Here is a 22367-nt window from a genome sequence, read left to right on the forward strand (position 1 = left end):
ACGAGTCAGGAGTGTGATGGAATACTCTCCACTTGCCTGGATGAGTGCAGCTCCAACAACACTCAAGAAGCTCGACACCATCCTGGACAAAGCAGCCCGCTTGATTGGCACCCCATACACCACCCTAAACATTCACTCCCTTCACCACCGGCGCACCGTGGCTGCAGTGTGTACCATCCACAGGATGCACTGCAGCAACTCGCCAAGGCTTCTTTGACAGCACTTCCCAAACCCGTGACCTCTACCACCTAGAAGGACAAGGGCAGCAGGCACATGGGAACAACAGCACCTGCACGTTCCCCTCCAAGTCACACACCATCCTGACTTGGAAATATATCGCTGTTCCTTCATCGTCGCTGGGTCAAAATCCTGGAACTCCCTACCTAACCGCACTGTGGGCGAACCTTCACCACACGGACTGCAGCGGTTCAAGAAGGCGGCTCACCACCACCTTCTCAAGGGCAATTAGGGATGGGCAATAAATGCTGGCCTTGCCAGCGACGCTCACATCCCATGGACTTCATGATGGTACAAATTGTAGTATAGTAGTTGTTTTTAATGAGAATATTACCAATTAATGAAAACTGAAAATGCTGGAAATACTCAGCAAGTCAGGCAGTATATGTGCAGAAAGAAACAGGTCGATGACCCTTGGTACCAGTTAATACAGCCTAGTGTCTGATGTAGGATATTTGCAATTTATGCATGATGCATAAACTGGATCGGCGGCAGCAGGTCCCAAGCTGGAGCTTCAGACCATGGCGCGAACCCCGTCCAGTCCCTCGGTGATTGACAGGAGCTGCCGCCTTTCCCCGGGCGGCTGCCAGAAGGTGGCGCGCTGCGCGTGCACCGACTCTCCGTTCAGGCTGAGAGACCGCGCGTGTGCGCGCGCAGAGGAAGCGGGCCCGAGCACGGGGTGAACTCCAGGTTACTGACCAACCAAAACATTTAACAGCAGCAGCAGGTTTGTTTAAATTTCAGGTCTCGCCGCGGCCTGGAGTTCCCCCGCTGAACTGGGCCTATTTAGTGTGAGTCATTGTTCTTCGTTTTAAACTCTTGTTGAGAAGTGGCTTCTTTGGAGGCGCCCGGTGCAGTCCCGGACTGACTGCCAGTCAGTCAGTAAAAAGACGCCCTCTAATATCAGCCCCATGAATCAGCAACTTACAGCTCTTGTGCCTTTAAGTGGGTTTGTGTTGAATTTCACTCCTGAGATTGACTCCATGTTGTGTTTCTCCAGTAGTTGACATGTTTGCCTCTTTTCTCTCCCTCAGACTGACAGACCAGACCCTCTCTCATCCCGCCATGGCCTTGCTGCCTCGCAAGAAGAGGCGGAAAGACCCTTTGGGTGGAAACAGCCCAGGGGGTGCTATGGTAAAGTTCAAAGAAATTGGCATATTTTTGGTGGAGAGGAGGATGGGGTCAAGCAGAAGAAGCTTTCTGACAGAGCTTGCCCGGAAAAAGGGATTTCGAGTGGAAGAGCAGATGAGGTGAGTGGGCTGGACATGTGTGTCTCACCAGACTCTTGACAACTTTATTTCCTTTTAAACCAGGCAAACAGCAGCAAATTCAACACAATTTGGACTATTACAGGGAAACATAGTCAAGTGGTTCATGGGGATGCGGTGGGGAATGCACAACAAGTAAGAATTGGGAAAATTCACAAGTTACATATGTTTTAAGGATTTTGAAGTTGGGGAGAGAAGAAGCAAAACAGAAGGATTTGGAAAGAAAATTGCAGAATGATGGTGCAAAGCTGTGCCACTGATTTGAGGCAGGGGTGGCGGGTGAAGTGCGGTGGGAGTGGTGTGGGCTTAGTGGTGGCAACCCAGTAGACCTAGGGATATGAGCAGGGATGTAGGATTGAAGGAAGTTTCAAAGATAAAATGGAGCAAAGCCAAGGAGGGATTTGTAAACAACGATGAGGATTTTGAAATCAGTGCACTGAGGAAGTGGAGCACTATTGGTGGTTGGTGAGGACAAAGGATAGTGAGTGTGAGTTAGTGCAGGATAGATTGCAGGCAGCAAAACACATTATTTAAGGACAAAAAAGTATTGTGAGTTCTTATAGTACAAAATTGGTTCTGTACATTCACATTCTCCTCTTGTTAAAGTCATCTTGTTTACAGTAGAGTGCTTTACAATAATGGAGGAAAAGGCTCCCTGTCCAGGCATTGAAAATATTTTGCCATCATTCACTGAGCTTCCTCAGTAATTAGGGAAGTTGTTGGGTGCAAAACAAAAGTTTGAACTGTTGTGAAATCAGAAGCAGTATATGTTCTATAGTAAGTTACTCAATGACTTGTCGCAACATATGATGCCACATGCATTCTTATGACTTGTTCAATAAAAGTCAAATTGAAAAATGCATCTCGATGACAAACTTTTGCTGTATAGCTCTCAATGGCAGAGGGAGTAGAGAAGCTGTGCACTGTACCTCAGTGGGTCCTGCATTCATGACATGAGTTACCAATTGATTGGACCACAACTTATATAGTTGTAATACTGTAGTTATGGGATTGAGTATCCTATATTGTTGGTAAGTGACAGAATATTGCTGGCGTAACTTGAGTGAGAAGGAGGTATTTCACTGTTGTGCTAAATAATTTTCCAATTAAATAGTGGGAAGACCAAAGCCATTGTCTTTGGTCCCCGTCACAAACTCCGTTCCCTAGCCGCCGACTCCATCCCTCTCCCAGGCTGAAACAGACTGTTCGCAACCTTGGCATCCTATTTGACCCTGAGCTGAGCTTCCGACCCCATATCCTCTCCATCACAAAGACTGCCGACTTCCACCTCCATAACATCACCCGTCTCCACCCCTGCCTCAGATCACCTGCTGCTGAAACACTCATCGATGCGTTTATTACCTCTAAACTTGACTATTCCAATGCTGTCCTGGCCGGCCTCCCACCTTGCGGCCTCCCACCTTGCACCCTCCCAAAACCTGAGCTCATCCAAAACTCTGCTGCCCATATCCTAACTTGGACCAAGTCCTGTTCACCTGTCACCGCTGAGCTCTCTGACCTACAATGGCAATGCCTCAATTTTAAAATTCTCATCATCCTCTTTTTATAAGTATCCTTCTCCCTCTTCGTGCCAATACGTTCCACCTGCCCAATGTCCAATTTCGTCCCATCGCCCCATTCTTCCACTATCGCTCTCCCTGACCTGCTGACTGCAACAGCAAAACGAGAGAAGACCAAATCAGCAAAGGCCAGAGATAAATGCCAACCACAAAAACACATTTGCATATACTTGTACTCCTCTTCCACCTTATTGTGAGCAATGCCACAGGAGATCCAGTATTAGGAGGGAAAGGTCAAAGAACAAAATGTGGAAATTGGGTATCACAATAATTTAGTACGCTCCTAATTTCACCTATGGAACCTGCATTTGCTTCCTGCTCAGACAAGTGAGCCAATTCTTTTCATTGACTGTAAGAATCTTTAGTGAAGAGTTTAAGCTGTTCATTTTTTTCCCCTAAAAGTGAAACAGAAAAAAACTGTAAATATACAGTGGGTCTGCCAATATTTTCAAAGAGAAAAATTAGTTAATGTTTCAGATGTAGACACTTGTTAGAGTTCAGTTCTTGCTCCAAGTCCTGAATTATACACGGGGCAATTTTGTACTGTGTCCAATCTTCAGGAACTAATAGTTACTTGATTTTAAATTTGTGAAGTTTACTGTTTCTCTTTTCAGTGAATCCGTTACTCATGTTGTGTCTGAGAACAACACTGGTGATGAGGTGTTGGAATTGCTGGAAAAACAGAATGGAATTTGCAGTACTGGATTCACTGCGGCCTTGGTAGATATCACGTGGTTCACTGAGAGCATGGGAGCAGGCAGACCCTTGGAACTGGAAAATTGCCATCGGCTTCAGGTATTTCAATGCAAATCTTGTTGGAGCACGCTGTTGATAAATGAGCTCAGTTTTGCACTTGTGAAAAAGTATAGAAGAATTCCTCTGACATTTCATTGATTTGTGTACCATGTGGGGTGTGGTACTGTGTCAAACAGACCAGGAAGGCATTTGGTTTGATTCCTGGTCTATAGTATAAGTTGACTAATATTAGCTGGAACAGTAATGAGTGCTTGGGTACCTGCTGCTGTTTGCTTTTCAGTGACTGCTGCTGGAACGTGTCTGTGAATGAATGGCAGGATTGTGTTTGGCTGTGATTTCCCCCTTCCGTGGTAAAATAAATACTGATACTCCTGTGGATCCATAGTCAGCATAAGACAGCACCTTTTAGGAGAGGGAGAAAATGGAGAAACAGTTGTGTGGCTGAAGGAAGCGTCAAATGTGTTTAAGCGTAAGTTATATTCAATTCATCAGAATAAGGAAGGTCATAGTGAAAAATGTTGAAATGCTAAACACTCATTCTGAAGTGTCCCAGGAACTATTTGCTGAAGTGAAGTGAGTCTCCATCAGTGATGGTACACTACATGGAATTTTCTGAAATTCTAATTTCACCCTCTTCCTTTTTGTTTTGGGCAGAGGCATGTCTTGATGTGAGGAAACCCATTACAATGTTTAGAGTCTCCAAATCAAGTGACTGAGAAATGCAAATAGATAGTTTCTATTTGTCTTGTATGGAATGCACACTCCCCTTATAAGGGACATATTCCACTTATCTAAATCCAGAAAGCTTCGGTGCAGATTGGCAGAGCCAAGTCTTGGGGACACTGAATGTGAGCAGGGGAACTGCTGGAGCTGAACCAAGTAAATTCTCAGTTTGCTGATTCATACCCCTGGTAAGCTTCCCACTCCTTGTCCACCACCACCCTATCCATTAGAGCATTGACTTGCAGTTGTCTGGGGTCGAATGGGACGAATCCCAGAGTATCCCTCAGTGGTCTGCCTTTCCTGGTTCTATTTTGAGCCAGGCTGGCTGGTCAGTCATCAACAATGCTCTGAAGTATTTTGGATGTGCCTCGCTTAAGAGGAGGATTACTGAGTTTGCAATCACTGGCATGTCACCTTAAAGCCACCCCCATCACAACAGAACTCACTTAATTGCTCTCACCCCCTTAGTTAATGGTTGGTCTGATTTTCATTTGCTGGAGGGGGTAGAGTGTTCTTGTGTGTGGCCGGAGTAAGTTAAAACACTTGACAATTGTGTTTAATTTTTAGGTGAAGAGGATTTCTGCTGCTGCTGTCATTGGGACTCCTATTTCACCATATGCCTGTCAAAGAAGGACCACGCTGAACAATAAAAACAGATTATTTACGGTAATAATCAATAGACAACCTGTCACCAAACCTCTAGAATAAATTGCAGTGATTATAATGAAAGATGCAGGGTTATTTGGGACCCTTTGTCACACCCAGACTGATGTCCTCCGTGCCTCTGGGCTAGGGAGAGGAAATATCAGCTGGGATTTCTGCTCATGTTCACTACCCAGTGACGCTGTTAGAAAATGCATGTGTATAGAAGTTAGTTGAGATCAGGGTTAGGGCTTGACTGTGACGAGTGACACAATTCCATACTCTGCTGACACTTGCTGTCTGGGCTCATGTGGAGAATGGCTACTTTGGAAGGGGTGAAAAAAGAAGAAAATTAGCTCAAAGTATGCAATATAAAATATGAATAATTGTAATTCTTTTTAAAATTCTGGGATGCTTTTGGAGTCCTGAGTGTTAATGGAAAGTGGCTATGTTGAAATGTGTACACTATAACAGACTGATCCAAATGGATTTAGATGAGATTACTTTGTTTTGATTCTACCTAGGATGCATTGAAGATACTGGCTGAAAATGCAGAGTTGTGTGAGAGTGAGGGACGGTACCTGGCATTCACTAGAGCATCTTCTATTCTAAAGTCTTTGCCATATAACATGACCAGAATGGATGACCTCCAAGGGATACCCAGCCTTGGGGACCATTCCAGAAAGGTGATTAAGGTAATGGCATGACACATTGTTTCTGTAGACTGAGGCTTCCTTTGGGTAACCAGGAGAGCAACTGCTTATTATGTAGTGCTACATTTATATTATAATGCTGCCACTGGAGCCTTGATGCTGATTCAACACTGTAATATAAATTAGACTGTGCAGAGGCCGAAAATCAGATCAGAAAGGATTCAGCTTTTCCTCTGTTATTCTAACTATTTGCAAATTGAAGTTTTTGAACAGTAATGCAGTTGATATTGCAAGAAATGAAAAACATGAGTCTTCTTACACTTGCCTGCAGGAAATCCTTGAAGATGGAATCTGCAGTGAAGTTGAGAATGTAATCCAGAATGAGAGGTATCAAACTCTAAAGGTAGGTCTTAGTGTTAGAGCTGTTCTGCTGCAGATATCAAATGGACAGAAAACTGGTAGGTTTCAAACACTGAGTGACAGACATGTCGGAAAATGGATGCTGAGGAAATCTGTTAAACCTGACCATAGTGGAAACAGTGATTGGCTAATAGCAACTGCAAAGTGATGGTACCAAACCGTTTCCAGCCTACATCAACCTGTTGGATGGAATCTCAATCATTATGCCAATTTTTGGTCCGTTGTGTATATAGCTAGAAATCTGAAATGGAAACGGAAATGTACAGCATGTCGATCAATATCCGAAAGATCAAGAGAAGGTACCATTTCAGGTGGGACCCTTCCCCAGAATTCAGAGTTCAGACAAAGGGTTCCAGCCAAATTAGTAATCTATCTTTCTCACTCAGATGCTGATCAGCCTGCTGTGTATTTACAGCAGTCTCTTTTTTAAAAAAATTTTGGTTTGCAAATTGTTTTGGTAGACAGTTAAAGGGATATGTTTGTTTTTTTTAAAGTACAAGACTGAAACTAAGTTCTGGAATGCAAAAGTGGTATTGATGCAAATTAGGTCTGATTATAGAATTGCCAGCTGCAAAGTCACTGCAGCCGAACCAAGAGTTTGTCATTCACTCTTATTGGGAAATAAAGATGCGTTGCACTGGAGCTGTCCTTCTGCTAGTGTCTCTGAATGTAAACAGCAGATCAGTAACTGGTTGTCATGGTTTGTAACCCTTGGTTCTGGTCCTGTAGCTGTTCACCAGTATCTTTGGCGTTGGTGTGAAGACAGCTGATAAGTGGTATAGAGAGGGCCTGCGAACACTGGATGAACTGAGAGCATCAAAAATAAAACTTACAAAAGAACAGACAGCAGGTAATAAAGTTGTGGACAAAATAATAGAGTATTTTAACATGCCGCTTTTTAAATAGCTCACTGTTTCTCGAGGTCATTTACCATTGTTTAATGATTCTGGGAAGTTGTCGAGAACCTTTGCTCCATATAACCAGCTACTGAAATATTCTGTGGCACCACATTCATCTCCCTTTACGGAAGGCAGACTGAAAAGCACTCTATCGAGTTAAGCACAGCATCAAACTAATAACTGATTTATAGGAACAGGAGTAGGCCATTCAGCCCCTCGTGCCTGCTCCGCCATTTGATAAGATCATGGCTGATCTGTGATCTAACTCCAAAAACCTGCCTTTGGCCCATATTCCTTAATACCTTTGGTTGCCAAAAAGCTATCTATCTCAGATTTAAATTTAGCAATTGAGCTAGTATCAATTGCCGTTTGCGGAAGAGAGTTCCAAACTTCTACCACCCTTTGTGTGTAGAAATGTTTTCTAATCTCGCTCCTGAAAGGTCTGGCTCTAATTTTTAGACTGTGCCCCCTACTCCTAAAATCCCCAACCAGCGGAAATAGTTTCTCTCTATCCATCCTTATCTTTAGGGATCTGGGGGTCCTAGTGCAAGAAAATCAACAAGTTAGTATGCAGGTGCAGCAGGTGATCAAGAAGGCCAACGGAATGTTGGCTTTTATTGCTAGGGGGATAGAATATAAAAACAGGGAGGTATTGCTGCAGTTATATAAGGTATTGGTGAGACCGCACCTGGAATACTGCATACAGTTTTGGTGTCCATACTTAAGAAAAGACATACTTGCTCTCGAGGCAGTACAAAGAAGGTTCACTCGGTTAATCCCGGGGATGAGGGGGTGGACATATGAGGAGAGGTTGAGCAGATTGGGACTCTACTCATTGGAGTTCAGAAGAATGAGAGGCGATCTTATTGAAACATATAAGATTGTGAAGGGGCTTGATCGGGTGGATGCGGTAAGGATGTTCCCAAGGATGGGTGAAACTAGAACTAGGGGGCATAATCTTAGAATAAGGGGCTGCTCTTTCAAAACTGAGATGAGGAGAAACTTCTTCACTCAGAGGGTAGTAGGACTGTGGAATTTGCTGCCCCAGGAAGCTGTGGAAGCTACATCATTAAATAAATTTAAAACAGAAATAGACAGTTTCCTAGAAGTAAAGGGAATTAGGGGTTATGGGGAGCGGGCAGGAAATTGGACATGAATTTAAATTTGAGGTTAGGATCAGATCAGCCATGATCTTATTGAATGGCTGAGCAGGCTCGAGGGGGCGATTGGCCTACTCCTGCTCCTATTTCTTATGTTCTTCTTATGTTCCCCTTAATATCTTTTAAACTTCGATCAGATCACCCCTTAACCTTCGAAACTCTAGAGAATACAACCCCAATTTGTGTAATCACTATATAAATAGTGGTCTGCAATTTTCACGCATGTAAGTATTGGTTGGCTATTATTGTGGAGAGCATTGCAGCCAAAATCAGTCCTGTCCTTGCCTAATGTTCACACATGCTCACTTTTCAGCAGTGATAGTGAACTTACACTTATGTAGCGCCTTTAACATATTGCAACACGCTTCATGAGGGAGAAAATCAGAAATTGACCAAGAATTGGAAGAACAGTCAGTGGAAACTGCTGAACATGAGGTCCAAGACGTAGATTTTGAGGCAGTTTTTGAAGGTGCAGTGATGATGCAAGGTAGTGAATCCCAGTGTCAGGTCTGTGATGGCTGAAATCTCTGTCCCCTAAGTTGGAGTGGAGAACTAGGGCTGGACGCACAGTCGTCCAGATTCAGTGGACTGGAGGGTGCAAGATGTGCTGTAGGGCTGGATGAGGCTGCAGAAGAAGGGTGAAGCGAGCTAAGGAGGGATTTGTAATCTAAGACAAGGATTTTGAAATGAAAGCTTTGGGAAATGGGGAGCGATTGGAGGTCGTCAAGGACAGGGGTGATAGTTGAGCAGCATTTATTGTAGTGCCCCAACTGTTGCCACAATTGAGATCATTTCACTGAGCACATTTGGTAGTTGAAATGTGGCATCTTCTGATCTTATATGCCTGTTGTGCTGCATCAGATGGACCCTTTATTCTCTGGACTACCAGGAGCCTAAATAAATTGCCTAGAGTCCCAGCATGGTGAGGTCTGGATCTCACCTGTTCATTCTGCATTCAGAGGCTGTTTAGAAGAAGCAGCAACAACAACTTGCATTTATACAGAGCTTTTAACACAGAAAACATCCCAAGCCAGGGATCCTGACCAGGACCTGATCAACGTGGATCATTTAACCTCCTGGAACAGAAAGTTTTTATCAGTTGTCAAGTTTTCCCAATATTTCTAGTGAACCAGTATATTCCAAAATGGAGGGGGTCTGTTCCTCATCCTCTTTAATTGAAAAGAGTTACATGCAGAGATGTGAATCTCGACCCATCATGCCAACTGAACAACAACAGCAACAACTTGCATTTATTTATTTAACATAGAAAAACATCCCAAGGTGCTTCACAGTAGCATAATCAGGGAAAAATTGACACAGGCAAAGAAGGAGATATCAGGAGGGGTAACTAAAAGCTTGATCAAGGAAGTGGGTTTTAAGGAAGGTCTTAAAAGAGGACAGGAAGGTGGAGAGGCAGTGGGGTTTAGGGAGGGAATTCCAAACCCTCGGGCCCAGGTGACTGAAGGCAGAGCTGCCAATGGTGGCGCAATGGAAGTGGAGGATGCACAAGAGGCCAGAATTGGAGGAGCGCAAAGTTCTCCGAAGGTTGTAGGGCTAGAGAAGATTCGAGATGGGAAAGGGCAAGTCCATGAGAGATTCAAACACGAGGATGAGAATTGTAAATTTTGAGGCGGTGGGGGACAAGAAATATGTAAGCAGAGGTGGAAAAAAAGCAGATGGACAAAAATTCCAGTAAATAGAGTAGCTTGGTAGTCTCCTGCAGTATTAACCCAGAGAATTGCTCTGCTGCAATAATGGGGGTGCCCTGCAGTGGAGCTGTAACTTTTGATGCGGCCAAGCGCACATGTAGGTTAGCAGAAGCTGCAAAAAGGCCTTGTAGCAAAAAGTCCTTCAGGCATTGTAAAGAAAAACGTGAACTGGATGACATTTCAAAATACTTTGAACAGATGCCAAGGTGTCCCTGTTTTAGAACTGCTAATCTCTTTTTTGTTTTACAGGCCTGTTGTATTATGAAGACCTCAATGTACCAGTTACAAGGGCAGAGGCGGATTTGATTGGGCAAATTGTGGAAGCAGCTATACACAGATTTCTACCTACTGCAGTTATAACTTTAACTGGTGGCTTTCGCAGGTTAGAGCACTGTAGTTTCCCCTTACACAATGTAGTTCTGTTAATTTCTGTTAATATTTGTAAGAGCCTGGAAAAGAAAAGGGAACCCATGACCATTTTTTTTATTGTTGTGAAACCTAAGACAGGGGCCAAGGCCCTTCAACTAAGAGTGGAAAGGACTCGGCAAATCAAGAACTGTTATTGCTGATCAAGATTGGTTTTTATATTTAATTGCATGAAGTGGTATTGATGGATTTGACATGAAAAAAAATTATCTATTTTTTTCCAGGAGCAAAATGGTTGAAACTGCACTTGTCCTCACAGACTGCGTCAATGCTGTGCATCAACTGATATATTATCAGCTGATTCCTCCCTTGTCGACTTGTCTCAGCTGAGACTGGGTTTGAACTTGGGTCTTTTAATTGAGAGCTGGACATTGTAGTATGGCAGCTTACTTTGTATTCAAAAAAGTGTTAAGTAAACTGAAGAAAGTTTCTTCTACTTAAGTCAAAATAGACACCCACAAAATATTGCTTTTGTTTTGGTTGGAGTACCCATGTAATCCTGTCCAAGTAAAGGCTATTTTTTTAAAAAAAAGTGTCTGCTATTGGCCATGCAACATATTCCTAGTTCTTGAAATGTGCATGTGGTATTAAACGTGTCAGATGGACAATTGACTTTCTATTAGATCCAGATGCTGAGCAGTAATGGAGCTGGATTGGAGAAAAATATAAAGCACAGCATTTATTTGAAATGTTTTATAAATATCTTCAGTACAGTTTTTTTTGGAAATTTTCTTTCCTCCTCACCTTTCCTCCTTGACTGCTTGCAAGGGTACTGTTCTGTGGACCTTGGGCACCCTTAAGTACTTCACCGAAGTCGCCATTATTCACATACAAGCCATGAGCAGTATCAACAAGATTTTGACCATGGAGGGCATCACAGCTGAGTCTAATGCTTTACTCAGCTGATGTGCACTTTGGAGGAGAGGTCCTTGAATAATGTTCAGGAACACTGGCTGACTGACCCAATCTTAAAGAAATGTATTTGAAACCACCACCATTTTTTGGTGGACTTTTTTGCTGTGACATTGTATTCCTCCCCTACCTCATAGAGTTTTGCCCATTACTTTTGAAGTATTTTTTTTTAAAAAGTGGTTTGTGTTCACTTATCAGAACATTTTGTTCTTCAGAGGGAATGAGTCTGGCCATGATGTTGACTTTCTTATTACTCACCCGGAGGAAGGCAAGGAAGAGGGCCTTATTTACCAAGTGATTAGTTGGATGGCCACCCAGGTAAGACTCAGGTATTTTATTAACTTTGGCGATTTAGTCCCTTAAACCTCTTCAACTTGGTACTAGATCAAACTGATGTAATGTGCATTAGCCACATTTATCAGAAGTGAGGTTCTGAAATTTTCTTCTAATAGGTTAGTAGTCCCAAAGCATTTAATATTTCTAGAACTTTTTGATTGTACGAGTGGAAGCAAGCAAGGGCAGTCCCACTCAGCTGGACAATGGAGGAGAGGGGTTGGAAGAGGATGGTGTGGTCAGCCGTGTCACAGGCTGCAGAGGTGGAGAAGGATGAGGAGTGTACTGAGTGTACCATAGTCACAGTCACAGAGGATGTCATTTGTGACTTTGATAAGGGCCATTTCATTGCTGTGGCAAGGGCAGAAACCTGATTGGAGAGGTTCAAACATGAACATGCGGGAAAGGTGGGCACAGATTTGGGAGGTGACAACAAGTTCAAGGACTTTGGAGATGGAACACTAATTTGCAAGGACTGAGGGGGTCAAGGGTGGGTTTTTTGAGGAGTGGTGTGATGATGACTCTTTTGAAAGGGATGGGGAAAGTAGCTGAGGAGAGGGAACCATTTACAATATCAGCTAGAACGTGGGCCAGAAAGGAAAGTTGAGTGGTCAGCAGTTTAATGGGAATGGGGTTAACAGAGCAGGACGTGGTTCTCTTGGACAAAATGAGTTCGGAGAGGCCAAGAAGGGAGTTGGGAGAAAAGCTAGAGGAAGACATGGGTTCAAGGCTATGACGGGGGAAGTTAGACAGTTCTGCCTCAGGATACTGCCCCTCTGATTTTCCCTGAAGCATGTGATCTCTATTTGTCATCTCCACATGACAGCATGTTTTAGATTAGGAAGTAATTTGTGGGAAATTGAGTGAACCCACACCCTTTTAAGCTTTGCCATGCTGCTGTCCCTCTTTTTTTTCCCACTTTCTTGCCCATACTATAAAGCTGCGCTGTGCTTTTATTTATCTAGCTATCTAAGGTGGGAGTTTCGTTAGCTTCTTTCTCTCTACATCTTGATTGTTGATTCTATTTTGACTCTTTCTCTATTCCACTGGCCTGTGATAAGCTATTCAACAAGCTTTACCAGAAGAACTGACTGACTGCTGGGGTATTCATCAGGGGCCTTCATTTTTGGCATCTCCCATAAACTCTGTTCCCTTCCCACAGTCTCCACCATCCTCCCTCGCCCCCTGCTCAAGCTGAACCAGACTATTTGAAATCTTGGCATCCTGGAGCTGAGTTTAACCTAAACCTGACATCACTCTCGCCACTTATTTCCACTTCCATAACATTGCTAGCCACCATCCCTACCTCACTACCGTTGGAACCTTTATCCATGCTTTTGTTATCTCTAGACTTGATTTTTTTTTCATTGTTGTCCTTGTCCTACCACCCTCCGTAAACTCCAATGTGTTCAAAACTCTGCTGTCGGCATCCTGACCCTCATCACTCCTCTCCTTGCTGACCTATAATTTCTCCTTGTTCCCCCAAAACATTAAGATTAAATCCTACCTTCAATTCCCTCCATAGCCTCACCCTACCCTAAGTCTGCAACCTCCTCCAGCCTCACATTTCCTCCGACACTTTTTGGTTTTCTGAATTCAACCATTAGTGCACCATCCCCCCCCTCTGTCCCACCATTGGTGGCAGAGTGGGATAAGCTAACTCAGCACAAATTGGAGATGGGCCTTGAGGTCTGGACTGTATATCTTAGCACCACACCGGAAGTAGGTCTTGGTTTTAGCAGAAGGCATAGAAAGATCCACATCCATTATCCTAATCAGTTTAATGTTTTTCGTTTGCTTTGTCCGTAGCTATTTTTATATTAAAAATTGTTTTAAAAGATCTCTAGAGGGAACTGTTTGAAAAAACAAGTTGATAGAGTGTACTGTTAACATTGTTGACAAGGATTTTGTAATTATTGTTGCTGAACCTAGTTCTCCGTAACAGCAAGATCCTTGCATTATGAATGTTGATCAACAAGCAAGACATTTCTCACGCAGACAGCCTTTAAGAGAGGAGAGAAGAACTGTGGAAAAGTAAATGTTAAGTTACAAGTTTGTTTTCCAATTATTTTAGGGTCTGATACTGTATGATGACATAACAGAGAACAGTTACCAGAAGTGGAAAAACCAGGAACCTGAGAAATTTGATCACTTCACAAAATGCTTTTCTATCTTCAAACTGAAGAGGGAGCCGATCTGTAATCTAGAACTTAGCAGACCAAGCAATCATGACTGTTTGGCTGTGAATGAGATTGGGAGAAAAGGACTTGCTGATCGTGCAGGGACTACTCAGCACGTAACTGCTGCTGCAGCAGGGGATAAGGACTGGAAGGCTGTGAGAGTGGACCTGATCATTGCCCCCTTTGGCCAGTATGCTTACGCCTTATTGGGATGGACAGGTTCACGGGTAAGTATAATTAAATAAAGCAGCATGTAAGACACAACTATTATATAAAATATAAAAAGAAAAACTCTGCTGAAAATCTGAATTGGACAGCTGATTGATTAGTATCTGAAGAAGACTGATAATATTGAGATATAGGCTAATAGATGATGAAAACATGTATTTTAGCTCCTCCAATGGCTTTAGGTAAAGGCAGTATGTAGCTGAGCCATACAGACCAGAAGGTCCTAGGCTTGATTTCTGATCTGTGCTCAGTTTGGTTTCACTCTTACTTATCTGACTGTAACCAGAACGTCTCCAGCAATGGCTTCTCTTCCCGCCCCTGCACCGTTACCTCTGGAGTCCTCGAAGGATCTAACGTTGGTCTCTTCCTCATCTACATGCTGCCTCTTGGTGACATCATTGCAAACATGGGGTCAGCTTTCACATGTATGTTGACAACACTCTCTTGACCCATCAACTTCCTCCCTATTGTCAGATTGCTTGTTCGATATCTGGTCTTGGATGAGCCACAATTTCTTCAAGTTAAACATGGGAAAGACTGAAGTCCCCGTCACAAACTCCATACCCTTGCCATCAATTCCATCCCCATCCCCAACAACTGTCTTAAGCTCAGCCAGGCTGTTCGCAACCTTGGCGCCCTATTTGACCCCGAGTGGAGTTTCCAACCCCTTATCCTCTCCATCACAAAGACCATCTACTTCCACCTCCGTAACATGGCCCATCTCCATCCCTGCCTGAGCCCATCTGCTGCTGAAACCCTCATCTGTGCCTTTGTCACTGCCAGACTTGATTATTCAAATGCTCTTCATGGCCTCCTGACTTCCACTTTCTATAAACTTCAGCTCATCAGAAACTCTGCTGCCTGTATCCCAACCCGCACCAAGAATTGCTCACCCAATACTCCTGGTCCCCCATAGCCTCAAATTTAAAATGATCATCTTTGTGTTTAAATTCCTCATGGCTTGCTCCTCACCATCTCAGTAACCTCCTGTAACCCGACTTCCCACTTTCCCTTCATTCCACCATTGGCTGTTGTGCCTTCAGCCATTTAGGTCCCACACTCTGGAACTCCCTCCCTAAATCTCTCCGCCTCTCCTTCTTTAAGATCATCCTTAAAACCCACCTCTTTGACCAAGCTTTTGGTCACATCTCCTTCTTTGTCTCAGTGTCCATTTTTGTCTTGAGATGTTTGTCTACTTTAAAGGTGCTATATAAATGCAGGTTGTTGTTGAGTTAGCTGATCTTAGCTAGCATGGCAGTAAGAACATTGCATTTGGTCTTAACATACCTGGGTTAGGGAGAAAATCACCTAGAGTTCCTGATCCTAACCAACATAGAAAATAGGAGAAAAAGTAGGCCATTCGGCCCTTCGGGCCTGCTTCGCCATTCAAAATGATCATGGCTGATTGTCTAACTCAGTACCCTGTTCCTGCTTTTTCCCCATATCCCATGATCTCTTTAGCATTAAGAAATATATCTATCTCCTTCTTGAATACATCTAATGACTTGGCCTCCACTGCCTTCTGTGGTAGAGAATTCCACAGGTTCACCACCCTCTGAGTGAAAGAAATTTCTCCTCATTTTGGTTCTAAATGGCATACCCCATATCCTGAGACTGTAACCCATGGTTCTGGACTCCCCAGCCATCAGGAACATCCTCCCTGCATCTGGGCTGTCTAGTCCTGTTAGAATTTTATATGCTTCGATGAGATCACCTCTCATTCTTCCAAACTCTAGTGAATATAGGCCGAGTCGACCCAATCTCCCCTCATACGTCAGTCCTGCCATCCCAGGAATCAGTCTGGTAAACCTTCGTTGCACTCCCTCCATGGCAAGGACATCCTTCCTCAGATAAGGAGACCAAAACTGCACACGATACTCCAGATGTGGTCTCACCAAGGCCCTGTATAACTGCAATAAGACATCCCTGCTCCTGTATTCAAATCCTCTTGCAATGAAGGCCAACATACCATTCGCCTTCCTAACTGCTTGCTGCACCTGAACGCTCGCTTCCAGTGACTGGTGTACAAGGACACCCAGGTCTAGTTGCACCTCCTTTTCCCAATCTGTCACCATTCAGATAATAATCTGCCTTTCTATTGTTACAACCAAAGTGGATAACCTCACATTTATCCATGTTATACTGCATCTGCCATGTTCTTGCCCACTTATCCAACTTGTCGAAATCACATTGGAGCCTCTTTGCATCCTCCTCACAGCTCACATTCCACTCCAGCTTTGTGTCGTCTGCAAACTTGGAAATGTTACATTTAGTTCCCTCATCCAAATCATTGATATATATTGTGAATAGCTGGGGCCCAAGCACTGATCCCTGCGGTACCCCATTCGTCAGTGCCTGCCACCCGGAAAGAGACCTGTTTATTCCTACATCCAGTCATCTCTGCTGGAATTAGACGTGCGTGTGGATGTTGGGTAATAACATGATTAAACTTGACTCTAATGGTACCCACAGTCAAATTACCTGCTGTAAACTTGTGGATAATTGGGTGAGGACAACCGGCACTTTTGAACAGTCTACTGGCCGGAGATGGGAGACATGAAAAAAAAAGGGAGTTTACTCGTGTGCTGCACTGATGCTCAAGCCATGATAATTTATGGCAGGTATTGTGACCTGGTGCGGATAGCTGGATTTACAAAATTGTCTTCCTGTGCTGATCGTGATGGAAGAGGTCCTGAGGCAGTATTTCTTTTTTCCTGCCTTTTTTCCTTCCTCCCCTTCTGAAGGCGTTTTACTCTTGGCTGGAGTATGGTTCCACTGGCATCAGCCATCCTTCTTTACCATGCCTGAATTGTCGTTATGTATGTTTCAGTCTTGGCAGGCACTTTGAGCATTACTGCCATCACTTGACATCCATGATGCACACCGTCAACAGGATTGGCTGCACATCAATCGAAAATGGGAACTCTGGCTTCCCCCCCACCCTTCCCCTTCCGTAGCACAGTGGTGCTAAGTCTAATTGTGTCCGTGCCACCACCCTAGTTGAGATCAGCTACCTCAGAACATACCAAGATTGAACCTGAAATCTTCATGGTCCATAATTGCTCAACTGCTTGCTGGATAAGCTTAGTGAAGCTTTAGAGGAGGACTGAGGCAGAATCTTATTTTCATAAGAATCTGAGTTTATTTTGAAAACTCGTTAACAAATTATGTTTAATATTACATAGAATTACATAGAGTTTACAGCACAGAAACAGGCCATTCAGTCCAACATGTCTAGCTCCATACGAGCCTCCTCCCACCTTATTTCATTTTACCCTATCCACATATCTTTCTATTCCTTTCTTCCTCATGTACTTATCCAGCTCCCCCTTAAATGCATCTATGCTATTTGCCTCAACCACTCCATATAGTCGCGAGTTCCACATTCTCACCACTCTGGTGAGAATAGCATTTTGTATGTAAAAAACATTTCTATACACCATTAAAAATCCAGATAATGTGCTCCCCAGTGACTTAACTGGTTAACCGTAAGTGGCTGAGCCATATGGACCAGGAGAGTCCCAGCTTGTAATGAGTTACCCGATTGCTGCTGGGATAATACAATATTATAGTTGACGTCAGCACTCCTGGATTAGGGATCAGCAAAACAGCCAGGGGTTTCCACTACTGAATATTATACCTGACTCCTGTAAGAAGTCTGCGCAAATGAATGTGTGGACTTGGCTGTTATGTCCCTGCGGTTGAATAGTCTGCTGACACACTCAGTCCAGGCCCACAATTGAAGACTGGCCATTTGAGTGAAGTATGGGAAAGTGACTGACCCATATGGAGTCCTACACCAGCAAGTGTCAAAGGCTTTTTGATGAGGAAGAGGAGAAAACTGGTTGAAAAAAGAGGGTAAAACACATAATCTTGAAATGCAGAAAAATATAGATAGAAAACCATTCACTTAAGAAGAGGAAAACTCTCTTCGTTTTGACTTAAGTTTCAATGACTGTATCTTGTTTCTTCATTCTTGCTTCCTGCAGCTCTTTGAACGAGACCTACGCAGATACGCTAAGCACTTCAAGCATATGAATTTGAACAGCCATTCTTTGTTTGATAATGAACAGGTAGGAAGAAATCAAAATCTTTGGCTCTCAATCTACCAGACAATGTTGAAGAAGTGGAATCCACTCAGCTATCTGTGAAATGCTGACTATGACTGTTTTATCAGCACAGGCATGATGGGCTGAATGGCCTCCTTCTGTGCTGTATGATTCTAGGTAATGTTATATCATGGCTTTCCTTATGAAGTCCTTACTTTCATGACAGTACCATGTGATATGATCCACAGCAATTTTGTAGATGGCCAACGATTGAATTGTATGAATTTAAATGCAGAGGGGAGACAGGTAACCTGCTCCCTCGCATTTCTCATGCTGCTCTTGGAGATGAGTGAGAGTTCAGGTTGACTCATTCTCTAATTTAGAAAAAAATTCACTCCATCCCTATGTGAAGAATTAACCCACAAAATAATCCAAGTAAGACTAACTCCAGATGTGGGAAACCATGAGCGTTGGTCCATACCTTAGCATTCCACTGTGCAGTGCAGTAATATGCCAACGCAGTGCACTCCTGATGCATTGGATTCCCCTTAATGAAATTATGTTAGAGTACAGCATCTTAATACTGAAGTAATGTTATTTGTACTAATTGTATGATTGTTTAATAAGTTTATATATAAATAAAAAGCTAACATTATTTTCTTCCATATTTTAGAATAAATTATTGGCAGCTGCTACAGAAGAAGAAATCTTTGCACATCTGGGATTGGACTACATACCACCTCATGAAAGGAATGCTTGATCTGCTGAATTCAAGCTGCAAGATTACAGAGAATAAACTGTGAGGTCATCTCAAGGATACCCGCTCGCAAAATGTTTGTTGCACGTTTATCACTTTATGCAGTGCACCTGCGCAAAAGCTGGCCATCCACCCATGTCTGATTCTGTGTGGCTTATACATATCTCCTGTAGAATTGGTAAGTTGTATGTTGATGGAACAGATATTTTCGTATGTCTAGCATCTTGGGCAGTGGTTTCTATATGATGCATGATAATATACGTATCCTATCGTCTCAGTTGTAGCACTCTCGCCTCTTGAGTCAGAAGGTTGTGGGTTCACATCCCACTCCAGACACTGAAGCACCTTATCTAGGCTGACACTTCAGTGCACTACTGAGGGAGTGCTGCACTGTTGGAGGTGCCATCTTTCGGACGAAATAGTAAACCGAGGCTCCGTCTGCCCTCTCAGGTGGATGTACAAGATCCCAGGGCACTGTTCGAAGAAGAGCAGAGGAGTTCTCCCCAGTGTCCGAAACCAACCTCAATAAATACAGATTATCTGGTCGTTGCTGTTTGTGGGACCTTGCTGTGTGCAAATTGGCTGCCGCGTTTCCGACACTACAACAGTGACTACACTTCAAAAGAACTTCATTGGCTGTAAAGCACTTTGGGATGTCCTGAGGTCATGAAAGACTATAAATGCAAGTTCTTTCTTTCTTATATGGAAAGTCTTATTGTATGCAGCCTAATATCTACTTTTTATACAGCACATGTAACATGCATGCTCACTCAGAAAGGAAATTCCTGTCCATCTGCCTTTCTTTTGCTGTGAAATAGGGAAGCAGTTTCACATTCCAGTGTGTTGACACTATCACTGAGAATTAACATCCTCTTTTCAGCTTCCAAATGTGGATGTGTGGTTGACATCATTTAGATACAGCGTACTGGTTCGTAGATTCTTTCATTTGCCTCATTCTCTCTACTTTTTCTTTGCCATTTCTCTTCTTCCCTCCCCTCCCAAATGTCTTCTGTTACCTCATTCATCTGTGAAGCTTGACAGTGAGTGTTGGCAGGCTGTGCTGCAACAGGCACATTACTTTGGAGCCTGAAAATTAACAACAGTCTGCAGAAGTACATTTCCAGCGGGGTTTGCTGGATATTGATGAAGAGTAGAAACTCTGACTGAATTTTTCTTCCCTCTCCCCAACTATCCAAAAGGGCGCTGACCCCAATTGGAGCATCCCAACTGGATCAAATAACTCCACTCAGAGGATCCTTCCTCATCCTTATGGCTAAGCTACGCAGTGCTTGAACTAGCTACGCCACTGGGGAAGCTGGTGAAGGTTTTAATAAAACACACACCATTTTAAAATACTGCTTTGGTTAAAGATTTAACGGAGTGCGCAAGGTTTAAAAATCATATTCTAAATCTGCTCTGAAATAAAACAGTCAAGATATTGGCTACGGAATAATGAGTAAAAAGTGATAATGCAAGGTATTATTTTGGGTTCTGTCATGCTGATGTTTTAAGCTTGTATTCATGTGTGCTGTCGTCAGTTAGAATTTTGATGCATCAGTGGATTATATCTGTGGAAAAATGTGAAGACTACACAATGTTTATCTGAAGGTCATGTCCTTACAACACTAAACCCAGTAAGTGACGAGTGCTGAATTCAAACTACATATTCCTAGATTCAGTATATTGACTTTGTTTTAATTTTGTATGTTAAATATTTATCAAACACTATAGTGTGAATAAAAAGTGCTGGTAATCTCAGTTTTGATAGCGTAGAAAAGATTCCATCAGTCAAGATTTATTAAAGATAAAATAATCCAAGATCATTTAATTGTGGAATCACCTGAACAAATAAAAGTATTTATATATCTTCAATAAGCTGTTGACTCAGTTTTTGATGCTGTAAACTTTAAAGGTTTACTTTTCATCATTGTGGAAAGAGGATGAGAGCGTAAGTTACAGAATATACAAATGCAACGGTATGTACAGGAATAACTTAAAATCCAATTTGGTTTTAAGTGGTTAATGGATTATTGCACACTGATTATCAGTGTTGCTGGGTTTATTTTTAGACTGTGAAAGTTGTATCCAGTAACTCTAACCCTAGGTTCAATCGACGTTCTCTTGAGTTAATAGATCTGAGCAAGAGCAGTAGCTGGGGTGCTACAATTAGTCTCGGTGCTGCTGGGGTAAGAAGGGAAAAATCAGCCAGACTTCCCTCTCGTGATCACTATCCAGTGACCAACGTGTTGTGTAAGGACAGGATCAGACTTGGCTATGATGCCCTCCACAGTCAAAGAGACTGCTAACTATTGTTGTTTAGGCTCTTGCGTGAAGAACGAACAGTGGGCTACTGGTGCCTCTGGAACTGTACCCCAGCAAGACTATGCCTTCAGAGAGGAGGGAAGAAAATTGAACATCAAGAACAAAATAATGCTCATGAAATTATGGAGGTCTTGCCCGCAAGTGGCACAAATTCAATAACACCACCGTTGTAATTATTCTGATCTATTGCACGAATTTTAATTTTATTATTTGGAGAAAAGACAAAATTTTCTACTTTAATTTATAAAGCTATTTTGTCATGCGACATGGATGTATGTAAAAGTCAGCATTGCCCATGAAATCATGTCTGCAAACATAGATTCTCACTATCACTCACCATGGGGTCTGCCTGGCTGGCACAGATGATGTTGCTCCTTGTTGATACTATCACACCACTTGTGTTTACAGAATATATTATATACAATAGCAGAGTAAAGCCATCTTCACTCTACACCATTATGTATGACTGACAACCATCTTGGCAACCCCTTTTTATGAATTCACTGAGTGTCTGCAAATATTTCAATCTTAACTCATAGTTTCAAAACAATTTAAAGCACAATATACATATCAAATTGTGGGGGAATGCACCTTTTTAAAATGTGCCAAATATATTCTATGCGGAAGGAGGTCAGTTCTGATAGTTACATGCAGGATGTGGTATGAGGAACTGCGGTCTGGTTCCTGTTTGTTCTCTGGTGTCACTAGAACACAAGAAAAACCAGGAATGAGAAAAGACCATTCAGCCATCAAAGTGCATCTTGCAGCACCCTCCTACCGACTGGAGTCCTTAATATTTTTATTACTAGTATCTTGTCTGGCAGATTATTACAAAAAGTTGAGTACTCTTTCGAAGTTCTGCATAATTTCAGTTTTTAAATGTGATTTTCTAACTTCCACTTATTCTTACAATTAAAAACATTGTTACACCTTAACATCACTGAGACAACTTGGAACACTTCTTCACCTCCTCGCTATGTCTCTCTGTGCGCACTTAGTGGAAGTTGCTGGATAATCAGGAATGAGAACTCAGTCTGATTTATTTTTACCTCTTGTCCCTAATCTGAGCTGATGAGGCTAATTTCAGTGCCCCTCTCAGAACTGGCAGAACTC

The 22367-nt window shown here is 42.8% G+C and overlaps 1 protein-coding gene across 4 annotated transcripts; it reads left to right on the forward strand.

Moving 5' to 3' along the window:
- Window positions 1-869: 869 nt before the first annotated feature.
- polm (polymerase (DNA directed), mu) lies at window positions 870-20807 on the forward strand. Of its 4 annotated transcripts, XR_010966493.1 has the most exons (13): window positions 877-1028; window positions 1272-1487; window positions 3700-3880; window positions 5132-5230; window positions 5731-5901; window positions 6191-6262; window positions 7009-7129; window positions 10297-10429; window positions 11601-11703; window positions 13793-14125; window positions 18116-18199; window positions 18849-19110; window positions 19383-20807. XR_010966493.1 is itself a non-coding variant. In XM_068001133.1 (12 exons), exons 2-12 carry the CDS (start codon window positions 1303-1305, stop codon window positions 18933-18935), a joined length of 1569 nt encoding a protein of 522 aa, XP_067857234.1. In that variant the 5' UTR covers window positions 870-964; window positions 1272-1302; the 3' UTR covers window positions 18936-20807. The 4 variants fall into 4 exon arrangements, 3 of the variants coding, with proteins under 3 accessions (XP_067857234.1, XP_067857236.1, XP_067857235.1); XM_068001133.1 differs by having other exon boundaries at window positions 870-964; window positions 18849-20807; XM_068001135.1 differs by having other exon boundaries at window positions 884-1028; window positions 18849-20807.
- Window positions 20808-22367: the final 1560 nt, after the last annotated feature.

Source organism: Heptranchias perlo, chromosome 20, assembly GCF_035084215.1.
Source record: "Heptranchias perlo isolate sHepPer1 chromosome 20, sHepPer1.hap1, whole genome shotgun sequence".
Classification (NCBI taxonomy): domain Eukaryota; kingdom Metazoa; phylum Chordata; class Chondrichthyes; order Hexanchiformes; family Hexanchidae; genus Heptranchias; species Heptranchias perlo.